Source organism: Engystomops pustulosus, chromosome 5 (assembly GCF_040894005.1).
Source record: "Engystomops pustulosus chromosome 5, aEngPut4.maternal, whole genome shotgun sequence".
Lineage (NCBI taxonomy): Eukaryota > Metazoa > Chordata > Amphibia > Anura > Leptodactylidae > Engystomops > Engystomops pustulosus.
Window position 1 is genome coordinate 153,757,038 of NC_092415.1, and position 12,447 is coordinate 153,769,484.

The 12,447-nt window shown below is 43.6% G+C and overlaps 1 protein-coding gene across 3 annotated transcripts in view; it reads right to left on the minus strand.

The window, feature by feature from the left end:
* The window catches only part of DNAJC13 (DnaJ heat shock protein family (Hsp40) member C13), a 108,384-nt gene that overhangs the window by 67,265 nt on the left and 28,672 nt on the right, over window positions 1-12,447 (minus strand). For all 3 annotated transcript variants that reach the window (XR_011855879.1, XM_072153472.1, XM_072153471.1), the window contains exons 4-11: window positions 11,245-11,394; window positions 10,995-11,036; window positions 9,623-9,823; window positions 8,251-8,457; window positions 7,496-7,591; window positions 5,912-6,003; window positions 4,923-5,089; window positions 1,808-1,887 (exon numbers count right to left, since the gene is read on the minus strand). Coding sequence is in view for 2 of the 3 variants with exons in the window: in XM_072153472.1 (XP_072009573.1) it covers window positions 1,808-1,887; window positions 4,923-5,089; window positions 5,912-6,003; window positions 7,496-7,591; window positions 8,251-8,457; window positions 9,623-9,823; window positions 10,995-11,036; window positions 11,245-11,394 (1,035 nt within the window). In the remaining variant the exon portion in view is untranslated. The remainder of the gene's footprint in view (window positions 1-1,807; window positions 1,888-4,922; window positions 5,090-5,911; window positions 6,004-7,495; window positions 7,592-8,250; window positions 8,458-9,622; window positions 9,824-10,994; window positions 11,037-11,244; window positions 11,395-12,447) is intronic.

Genomic DNA, 12,447 nt, shown 5'->3' on the forward strand with positions numbered 1-12,447 from the left:
TAAAGCTAGCTAAAAATGGGGTAGGGCTTAGGAGCTGCTTAATTTGCCAAGCAGCTCCTAGTGCCTTTTTTATGGGTGACAGGTCCTCTTTAATGTTTGTTAACTTTTCTACAGTACAGGCAGTCCCCGGGATACATACAAGATAGGGTCTGTAGGTTTGTTCTTAAGTTGAATTTGCATATAAGTCGGAACTGTATATTTTATAATTGTAGCCCCAGCCAGAATTTTTTTGGTCTCTGTGACAAATGTATTTTAAAAATGTTGGGTAGTCATAAAAACCAGGATTAACAATAAATCTTCATTACAGACATCTTTAATAACTGTTAGAGCTGTTTATTGTAGCCTAGGACTAAAGTACAGTTAAAGGGAACCTACCACCACGAATCTACCTATAAAAGGTAGATCGGGTGGTAGGTGGATGTATGGGACGTGAGGATAGCCCTTTTTAGAGCTAATCCTCACGTCCCCGCTAGCGTAGCATAAACTTTATTGCCCTAATATGTTAATTTAATTAAGCGGCTACCGGGGCGTGGAGTAGCCGGACACGAGGCTACCCGGCGCGGCTACTCCACGCCCCAGTAGCTGCTTTCCCCCGCCTACCCTGTGATCTTCGGCGCGCAGCTCCCGGCAGCTGCGCGCCCTCGTCCGAGAAGCCGGAGTTCTGCGCATGCGCAGTAACTCCGGCCTCGTTCCCGAGATCGCGCATCTTGGCCGGAGTTACTGCGCATGCGCAGAACTCCGGCTTCTCGGACGAGGGCGCGCAGCTGCCGGGAGCTGCGCGCCGAAGATCACAGGGTAGGCGGGGGAAAGCAGCTACTGGGGCGTGGAGTAGCCGCGCCGTGTAGCCTCGTGTCCGGCTACTCCACGCCCCGGTAGCCGCTTAATTAAATTAACATATTAGGGCAATAAAGTTTATGCTACGCTAGCGGGGACGTGAGGATTAGCTCTAAAAAGGGCTATCCTCACGTCCCATACATCCACCTACCACCCGATCTACCTTTATAGGTAGATTCGTGGTGGTAGGTGCCCTTTAATTACTAATATGCAGTGGTCCGTTTGTAACTATGGGTCGTCTGTAAGTCGGGTGTTCTTAAGTAGGGGAACGCCAGTACAGTAAAAATAAAATTTAAAAAAAAAAAAAAACAGAAAATAAATAATACATGGCAGAAGACCATTTTTAATGAATATTCACATTTTAGCAAATAAATGTTATTGTTTGCTGAAAAGTTATAAAATTTTCCAATATACTTTAGTAAGCAGCTCCTAGTGCCTTTTTATGGGTGACAGGTCCTCTCTAAAGAACCTCCTTATGACTACTGTAGATATTGGGGGTCATTTACTAAGGGCCCGATTCGCGTTTTCCCGACGTGTTACCCGAATATTTCCGATTTGCGCCGATTTCCCCTGAATTGCCCCGTGATCGGATTGTGGCGCATCGGCGCTGGCATGCGCGCGACGGAAATCGGGGGGCGTGGCCGAACAAAACCCGACGGATTCGGAAAAACCGCCGCATTTTAAAAAAAAATGTGTCGCGGAGCTTGCACTTACCTTCACTCAGCCCGGCTCGGTGTACTCCAGTGCGTTCCGGGGAACTTCAGCGCAGCAGCGCCACCTGGTGGACGTCAGAGGCACTGCCTTAATGAATCCCGGCCGCAGAACGTGCCACTGGATCGCGAATGGACCGGGTAAGTAAATCTGCCCCATTCTATTCACCAAGGGAGCTTACCGCCGCTTTAAACATCAAACAAATGTAACATTATATATATAGTAGGTAACCACAAAATTTTGATACGGAAAATGTACGTACATCTTGTGTTACTGCATGCAGAACTCCACTGTATGAGATGTTGGAATTGAACCTAAAGACTGCATCTGCAAATACTCCATCTGCAGGAAAGTAAAGATATATGATTAAAACAGCAAAATATAAAACAGAATAAAGATTATCAATACTGAATAAATTTATATATAAGTTTCAATTATGTGATATCACGGCTGCTTTAACCCCTTAAGGACGTAGCTCGTTTGTACGTTAAGGCTCAGTTCTTGACTCTTCTTGTGGTAATAACTTTTCAACACTTTAACATATCCCTGTGATTTTGAGGTTTTCTCGTGAGACATTGTTGTTTATGTTACTAGTATCATTTTGCTGATCATTTACTTTTTGGGGGGTAAAACTTAAAGAATATAGAAAAAAAATATATGAAAAAAATAAAAATTTTCAAAGTTTCGAATGTTCTACTTTTTACACAAAAAGTCAGAGCAAATTTTTTTTGTAGATACCTCTTGCCATTGGACTTTTTATTTGCATACCGTATATACTCGAGTATAAGCCGACCCGAGTATAAGCCGAGGGTGAAGTATAGGGCCAGCCGAGGGTGAAGTATAGGGCCAGCCGAGGGTGAAGTATAGGGCCAGCCGAGGGTGAAGTATAGGGCCAGCCGAGGGTGAAGTATACGGCCAGCCGAGGGTGTAGTATACGGCCAGCCCCCCCATGTAGTATACGGCCAGCCCCCCCATGTAGTATACGGCCAGCCCCCCCATGTAGTATACGGCCAGCCCCCCCCATGTAGTATACAGCCAGCCCCCCCCATGTAGTATACAGCCAGCCCCCCCCCATGTAGTATACAGCCAGCCCCCCCCCCATGTAGTATACAGCCAGCCCCCCCCCATGTAGTATACAGCCAGCCCCCCCCATGTAGTATACAGCCAGCCCCCCATGTAGTATACAGCCAGCCCCCCCCCCATGTAGTATACAGCCAGCCCCCCCATGTAGTATACAGCCAGCCCCCCCCCCCATGTAGTATACAGCCAGCCCCCCCCCCATGTAGTATACAGCCAGCCCCCCCCCATGTAGTATACAGCCAGCCCCCCCCCATGTAGTATACAGCCAGCCCCCCCCCATGTAGTATACAGCCAGCCCCCCCCATGTAGTATACAGCCAGCCCCCCCCATGTAGTATACAGCCAGCCCCCCCCATGTAGTATACAGCCAGCCCCCCCATGTAGTATACAGCCAGCCCCCCCATGTAGTATACAGCCAGCCCCCCCATGTAGTGAAGTATACGGCCAGCCCCCCCATGTAGTGAAGTATACGGCCAGCCCCCCCATGTAGTGAAGTATACGGCCAGCCCCCCCATGTAGTATACAGCCATCCCCCTGCCAAAAAAATAAAAAAAACTTAAAACTAATCCTCCGGTGTCCGAATGTTCAGTACGAGGCTCCCGATCTTCGGCGCAGATCTCGGGGGCTCCTCTCTTCTTTTGGCTGCAGAGTCGCATCCATGCGATCTCCCGGCAGGCGCATACTATGATGACGTCATCAGCAGCGACACCGCCGAATCATAGTATGCACCTGCCGAGAGATCGCATGGACGCACTGACAGGGGTCCACCCACGGGGTTGCGCTTAAAAAAAAGTGGGATATTGTGCAGCGTAGAGATTGGTCTTGGATACAATCAAACCAATTAGGTCCACAGTTATTAAAAAAAAAAAAAGCCCTGCTGTGTCTCTGTGTATCCCAGGACTGGCTGTAAATTCAGGGACCTCAGGGGCATAGTTACTGGTGATCACCTATGTGAGGTCAGAAGCCCCGGCCACTTCAGTAGAAGCCCCTGCCACTTTAGCACTACTCCGAAGGCGCCTTCTCGGGGGCTCCTCGGGGTCACTTTGTGAGGACAAGGTGGACAAATAAAATGGACATTCGTCCCCACTCACAGACTCCGTATCAGAGGCAATAAAAGTATATGCCTCCAATGCCATGTATGTTATCCGGGACATGATTTTCCCTGACACAGGGAAAACGTACGACACCCGGACAACCTCCTCTGCACTCCAAACTCCTCCACGCGACTACTACTCCTCTTCCTCCACGCAACTACTCCTCTTCCTCCTCCTCCCCGCGACTACTACTCCTCTTCCTCCTCCACGCAACTACTCCTCTTCCACGCAACTACTCCTCTTCCTCCTCCTCCACGAGACAACTACTCCTCCTCCTCCACGAGACAACTACTCCTCCTCCTCCACGAGACAACTACTCCTCCTCCTCCACGAGACAACTACTCCTCCTCCTCCACGAGACAACTACTCCTCCTCCTCCTCCACGTGATAACTCCTTACATCCCTCAAAGTGCAGATGTGGGGGTAGGGAAAAAAATCGACAACGAGGGACCCTTATTAAGTGTTCCATGTTGTGTCCCATCCCTGGGAGGCAGGGAACCCTTTGCGATATGTTGATATGAACTGAAGAAGTTTATTCTACAAGCATGGATAAAGTAAGTATGATGCAACTATCCTCTAACACAGTGATTTTCAACCTTTTTTGAGCCGCGGCACACTTTTTATACTTAGAAAATCCTGGGGCACACCACCACCAAAATAGCACAAAATTACACTAAAACAGTCATATTACACATATAGTTAATAATATAGATTCTAAATTTATTTTACTCATTGTGAAACCTGGGCCTGTTTCGATAAACACAAAAGGGATATCCTGGCAGGAGTGGTGGAAAGACACACACGAAGCTCTTCCCCAAGAGTTTCTCCCTGTTTTTAGTATATGGTGCTGATTATTATGTGGCTCATATACTGCAAAATAAAGGGGTACAGACACTAGTGAGAAGTACTATGACCATGAGGCCAGAGTACGAGTGCCAGCTCATATACTCAGCATATGAGCTGGTACTTGTAGTACTCCAGCCTCATGACTATAGTATTTCTCATTTTACATTTCTCTGGGAAACAAAACACAGGGGGCACCATAGTTTGGGGAACTTTCCCCGCGGCACACCCGACAATGTGTCACGGCACACTAGTGTGCCACGGCACACTGGTTGAAAATCACTGCTCTAACAAATATGAAGGAGAGAAATAAGTTGTATAATGCATTCTTTATATATAAGATTATATATTTGCTACTTACTTGGAGGAGTAGCAAGAAATCTCAAGTGAAGACTTTCTACTTCTTCATCCACAGGTACACTCATGAGACCCCACCGCTGGCCTCTTTGTGTTGGAGTCATTTTGACACAGACATCTCTATTTCCAGAAGCTCTGACCCCATCTAAAAGGCTCGCCAACAAGGAATCTCTGAAAATACAGATCTCCGCAATGTAATTCAGACTCTCTGACCTCATTTTAGTTTAAATAATTAATATTCAGAACTAATAAAAGTGCTTTTACATAACCACAGAGGCCAGGGATTATTTTGTAGAGTACACTTGGACCTGGATCATCCAACAAGAGCAAGTCCAGGTGCACCTCTGCAAAATGTGGGGATTGCAGTTACATTCAATTCTAAATGGAATAAATCTGTCAGTCCTAACAAGTTCCCTCAGATATCAGGTTATAGTAAAATACATTTTTTGTGGAAGTTTTTTGTGGAAAATTATGGGATTCAGACTGCAACTTATTTTCCGTTTTGGCTTCTAGTTTAGTATATTTTGCATCAAATTATTTATTTTGTAAAATTATTTTATTTTGTTCTGTAACAGTTAATGAGTGAATTTTTAATTTCTAATTATTATTTCCAACTTTTACTTTATTCATTCTCTGTATAAAAAGAAAACTGATCAAAGACTACAAAAGGATCAGTAAGTTAATCTGTGCCAGGCATGTTTTATTTGTTTTGCTTCAAACTAAATATACCTGGCTCTAAAGCGTGCATCTGCTGCTTGGAATGACCGGCTCGTATGCCGAGAAGCCGGAACTGAAGGTCTGTCCAGTCCTGGCTGCTCAGTGCTTGGGCAGTCATTTTGCGCAGCACACGCAGCGAGTTTTACTGATCACACTCGCTCATAGTGTTGGTTTACAAGATGAAAAGAATGTAATCTTAAAACATCATTCCAGAAAGGATTTTCCATTAAAAAAAAAATATATACATTTGCCAAATTAAAAATAAAAGACTTATACCTTTCCGTTGAGGAGTATTTCCGAATCTGGCCTTTAATAAATTCAATGGTAAAGATTTGAGGATTTTCTGGGTCATACACAAGTGCAAAAATCTATAACAAAAAAAAAAAAAAAAAAGAAGAAACACCATCCTCAAAAACCAACTCCATTGTTTCAGCAATTAAAGAAGAATCTAATTCATTAACAAATTATTTTTAAACGGGGGTTTGGTACAGTCAATGTCAACAGATATAGAGGTCAACAATGTCAACAATGCTTTGCAAAATTTATTGTGGATCCACAGTTAAAATCCACAATGATTACGTGTATTAGCTTTTTGCATACTTATTTCAAAGAGAAAAAAAAAGAATCAAAATATATACAAATATTGACATACACCACATGTCAATTTTTTTGCAAAATATATTCTCATAAATTGTGGAGGAGACCACACACAATGTACACTCGAAATTGCGAGTACAGGCAGTCATCGGGTTACATACAAGATAGGTTCTGTAGGTTTGTTCTTAAGTTGAGTTTGTATGCAAGTCGGAACCGTATACTTTATTATTGTGACCCCAGTCAAAATTTTTTTGGTCTCTGTGACAATTAGATTTTAAAAATGTTGGATTGTAATAAGAACCAGGATAAACAATAAATCTTAATTACAGGCACCATTGATAACTGTGAAAGCTGTTTATTGTAGCCTAGGACTAAAGTACAGTAAATGACCAAAATCCAGAGGTCCGTTTGTAACTAGGGGTCGTATGTAAGTCAGGTGTTCTTAAGTAGGGGACCGCCTGTATTTGTAAGTGCTTGTTTTGGTCGCAGCATGTCAATAAGATTTTTTAGAAATCTCAAAAATGCAGCCATTTTAGAACACTCCCTGTGATCTTAAGTGGCTGCATTTTTGAGATTTATAAAAAATCTTATTGACATGCTGCGACCAAAACAAGCACTTACAAATACTCGCAATTACGGATGTACATTGTGTGGAGACTTGGTCTCATCTGGCAGCCCAGGCCTAGGATTTCAAACTACAATCTGGACTGAATATCGGAAAAAAGTGACAGCAATTGGCCCTTTACAAATGAACTTTATGGACAATAGCTGTGCAAGTAGTACACTACAAAAAACCAAAAGGTATATATTACAGATAAACATGTATGATCGCAAAGCACATATAAGATGTACTTCTATGTATGTACAAGTTGAAGAAAATAATGTAGACTATGAAATTTTCTCACTTTCGTGGGAAACCACTGCAGTAAAACACACTTGAATATATGTATTGAAGTCGACAAGGATTAGCTTTGAGTGCAGTATGTGGAAGTAACTGTAGGTCACCCCTGTTTAACATTGATTCGCTCTCGTGTCAGACATCAGTGAAAGTCTAGTCTGTAAAGACAGCAGATAGTTCAGTTTCGCCCACCCTATGGTAGTTGTAGAAAGAACAGATATTTTATTGTGCTCTTTGACACTTCCAAGCATTTCCCAAAGCTATGAGCTAAGGATTATGGCAGAGGACCAAGACTGCATCTTCCGCTTGAAGCGGCACAAGCTATTCTCATACAAAATCTATCAAAACCTGAGAATGGGACTCACCTCCCCTAGTGGTTTCAGTGTTACAATGTTGTAGGTAGCCGGGTCTCGTTCCACCAGGCAGGTTTCAGTAAGTGCTAATAGTCTTTTCACTGGCTCCTAAAAAATAACACAATGAAATGATAAACATTTCCACAACTTCCTCCTAATGAGATAATAGAAGAGAGGATATCTCTGGATTATTACAACTCAATTATTAGCTTGATCATTTGGGTAACTCTTCACAAGCACAAGACAAAGTAGTATCCAATGCAATGCGGTCTAGAGGCCCCCTGTCTACAATTATAGAACCAAATTTTGTGAAAGACACATTCCATAGTCCACCAATGATCCATCCATTAAAATAAAAATCTAAAAAAATTAATAAAAAAACATTTTTGCTCATGTAAAGCTAAGATCATATACTGTAATAACAGTGGCATCTGTTCTAGAGCACTATGCAAGACCATGTATTTTATGGTGGCACAAACATGGGAGACAGTTCCTTGCTCCATATTCCAGAGCAGAGAGTCACTTATAACAGAAAACTGTCAATGTAAGAGAGTGTATATATGCCCTTTGTGTTGTATGGACATCAAAAATTCTGCCCAGGACCTGTCCAGGAGGAAGCTACATATCCACTGGGTTCTTTTCAGCAACCTGCGACAATGGCCATGGTTCACCATGATACCAGGTGCTCACAGGGGTTTAGCAGCCTGGACTTTAGAGGTGGTGACTCTGGTGACTTTCTACATTTGTAACAGGGCGCTTCTACTTACAGAATGCCTTGGACTGATCTTCTGAACAATGAATTCTGCTAATGACGTAATGGATTCATCAGTACTATATTTCCCCAAACGAAGGTTCAGAAAGTGCTCAAACTCTATAGGATCTTTTCTTGTCCTCAGGGAGATTCCTATGTAGTTGCCCGCATGCTCTATAGCACTCTTAATTATATCATCTCTTTGTTCTGTAGCAAACAAATGCTGAAAAACAAACATAGGTAGTATCACAGAATTATCAATTTCTGGAACACACATCTCTTTTATACGGTTCTGGGGCCTACATTGGAGAATGGTACGTGGCATTTGGGAAATACATTACAAAATGTGTGCATTGTGTATCTAAAGGGAACCTGTCACCAGGAGACCCATTTTTAGCACTCCCCCAGTCCCCACAGAGCATAGTACATACACTGCCAAAGTGTTTTTGTATTAAAAATTGGTTTTACAGAAAAAAAGATATGTTATATTGTACCTTTCATTAGCATCTGCTGTGTGACTAGGCAGTTTCCTATTGGGAGTGGCTGGAAAGGAGCAGTTCCCCCCCCCCCCCACCCTGAGGAAACAGCTACTCCAAGTGACCTTTTCAAATATATGAAAACACCCATGACTGGGCTTAGCGACGCCCCCTGCTCCTCTACAGCCAATCCTGAGTGATGGGAGTTATTCATATATTTGAAAAGGTCACTTGTTTCCCAAGGGTGGGGGGGAACTGCTCCTTTCCAGCCCCTCCCAATGGGCAACTCCCTAGTCACACAACAGATGCTAATGAAAGGTACAATATAACATATCTTTTTTTCTGTAAAACCTATTTTTTATACAAAAACACTTTGGCAGTGTATGTACTATGCACTGTGGGGACTGGGGGAGAGTTAAAAATGGGTCTCCTGGTGACAGGTTCCCTTTAAAGGGTGAAATCTATGGAAAAAAAGCTGGTACTAGTCTAGAAATCTGAACTACTAATGTGGGGATGTGCAAGGAATGTTTTTACATTCATATAGGAATGTTTGACATCTGGCATTCGTGTCACCTATCTGGGGAGCAGTGGATTCATAAACCTTCTCTTGACGGCATCATAAAGACAGATGGCCATGCATGGATGACTCTCTACGTTCACTTCTATGGGACATCTGGGAAAGAGCCAAGCCTTAGCTATTTTCACAACTCCAATACCAGTGGATCGAGAGAGCCATGTTTGAACATCTACGCCACTATTTACTGTGCCCCTTCTGAATATTCCCCATAGAAGGGCCTGCATCTATTGGGCATTTACAGTGTACCCTCTGGTTATGCCTAAAATGCCAAGGCCGGGAATAACCCTTTAAACAGCTCTCACATTCCAGCCCATGAAATGGCCACAAACACTTACCAATCGACTAAAGCCTCCGTATAAGATACAGAACCCTCCTTGGTAATCGGAAAGTTCTGCAAAACCTTCAATATTCCGATAGTCATAAGAGCAAAGAACACGATTGTTTGTTGGATCTATTTGGTCTATTCCCCCAGGTGTCACTTCCAGAGTGACTAATTTTCTGCCATCACTCCAGTGATGCTTGTAGCAGTTGTACCTCTGAAACAAAACAAAAGACTTTTTACACTCAAGTTTCCTACACACATTACATGCACACTGACCCGTCTAAATTATATAGGGGCCTCCTGACACTTCACAAACAGCAAATGTTACAACTATGACTCTCCACCTTAAAGGAAATCTACCATTTGATTTCATGCATTATGAACCAAACATACCTTGGGAATGTTGTAGCTTCACTGACACAGAAACATATCTTGTTTAATCCCTGAGCTGAGTGATTTTGCCAAAAAAAATTCTAAAATTATGATAATGAACCACTGTCGCTCATGTGGCTGCCCTGGCGCTTCTCCTCTTACATTAAGTATGCACTGCTCCAGAGAATAATGTAATCACTGGGGCTTATTTACTAAGGGTCCCGCGGCTGCATCTTCGTTGGGTTTTACATCTTTTGCGCCGGGGATTGTATTGCACGCGATCAGATTTTGGCGCATCCGCACCGGCAGTCATGTGACAGAGATCGGGGGGCGGGGGGATGGCGTGCTGTCGAACGATCAGACGGATTCAGACAAACCGCGGGATTTAACTTTGAATTTGCGTTGCAAGATCAAGCACTTACATGGACTGGGAAGAAGGAGGTGAACTTTGGCGGACCTGATCGGGGAAGCGACAGATGCAGGATATAGGGCGCACAATCTTAGTGAATTGTGGCAGCTGTTCATTGGAGTGGGGGGAATGCACCTCAGGGATCGCGCAGGGTCAGGTTAGTAAACCTGCCCAATTGTGTAATCAATCACTGCACAATTCCCCAGTTGCTGTGTATAAGTGATCCAGCTCAGGTTGATTAGTCCTGTCTGGACGTGTAATGTGTTTATGAACTGCAGGCTGAATGCAACCGAGCTTTCCCAAGGTCTTGAATGTTAGAATTGGTTTCTCAGCAAAACCACTCAACTCTGGGATTAAACAATGTTACTTTGGATGTTTCCAAAGTAACGTATAAGGGAGTTAATGTTACTGCTAATAATTATGCATACTACTTCCACAGTTATACATTACTTCTGTTAGATTCTATATATAGAAATAAGGATAATCACACTTTCCTCCCGGCAGATAGAGATGGTACAGTCTCTAGGTGCACATGCAATGTTGTGCTGAGAATGACAGCACAGAGTTAGAGAAATCAGACATATATAATTTATAAGATACTTGCCCTTCCAGTAATTTTCCCTTCAGCAAAGTCCGTCCTGAATCGCTATTGGAGAGAAAAAAAAGAAACATACAAAACATTGAGAACAATGTGCTGTGCTCAAAAAAATAAAAAAGCAAAGTAAAATTTAGAGCACACATACAGGCATCCAACGCATGTAACCGCTGAGAATGCACACACATACACACGCATCCACATGGAAATCGCCCCTTTTCCAGTGCGGACGATCCATAAGCTGATGGTAATATCTTACCAGGGCTTCCGTCAGAAGTTCTGTTCTGTGCTCTGTAGAAAACTTCAATGTTTCCGATTTCTTCCCACTGCCTTTCCGAAATGTGAGGGCAAATTCTGATCCTTGCCCTTTGCCCACGGGACTGATGCTGCAAATGTCTCCATAAGGCCACTGAGACACAAAGCCCATAATCAGAACTCTATTTCTTTGGTTTGCATTAAGGATTACAGTAATACGTTTTCTTATGCTGCAACAAAAACATATTTTATACAGAAACAGCTGCATTTGCCAGATCTGCAGGCAGCATGTTACAGAGAAGGCACTGAGCAGCACAATGTATAGATTTTTAACCACAGGATAGGAGGATAACAAGCCGCATCGTGGGGGTTCAATCGTGTCAGCCGGAATCCCAGCACTCCGGAGAATGGGGTTCACATTCTCATTAATTGATGGAGCTTCATTCATTATTACTGGAGAGTCGGCTAGAGTATCTTCTGTACTCCAATTCAATGTCTATGTGAGTGCCAGATATAACAGAGTTGTGCCAAGCAATACACTCCATAAACTCATATCCCTGAATGGAGTGCCAGGACGCAGGCATGACCTGCTGCTCCACACAGTCACAACAGGACTCCCATTCTCCAGATTGTTTTAGGTGTCCTGGCAATCGGACCCTCACCAAAAAGCTTTTTATTTTCTATCCTGTGGATACCTTGCAATAAGGTTTCCTCGTAATGAAAGTTAGGCCCTATCCACAGCATAGGACCTATAGTGTTGATCGGTGGATGTCTCAGAAACACCCAAAGATGACCAAAGCATCTGGTATTGATGCGCGGACTGCCTCATTGGAGCTGACGGAGATAGCCGACTTGGGGTGCATGAGGGACATCTGGCCCCCGTTCTCGTGATCCAAGGGGGACCCCTCACCAAGACCTATCCTGTTGCTTTGAGGGACAACTCCTTTAAGTATAACTTGTCATTCATACATTTATATTTCTCTGCCAGTCCTATGGATTGGCAGTACAGTCACTTATTTGAATAGCTGTATTGCCCACCACAGTGTGTACAAGCCTGGAGGCCGTACAGTAAAAGATAGGATATGTCATATTTTTGGACAGATTTAAGGTGCGGCTGCACAGCTTCTAATGTCCAAAGAGGGGAAAGTTGAGGAGCCCTCATTGACCCTTCCTTCCTGCACCTGGCCTTGTGCTACGCCCGCGTAAG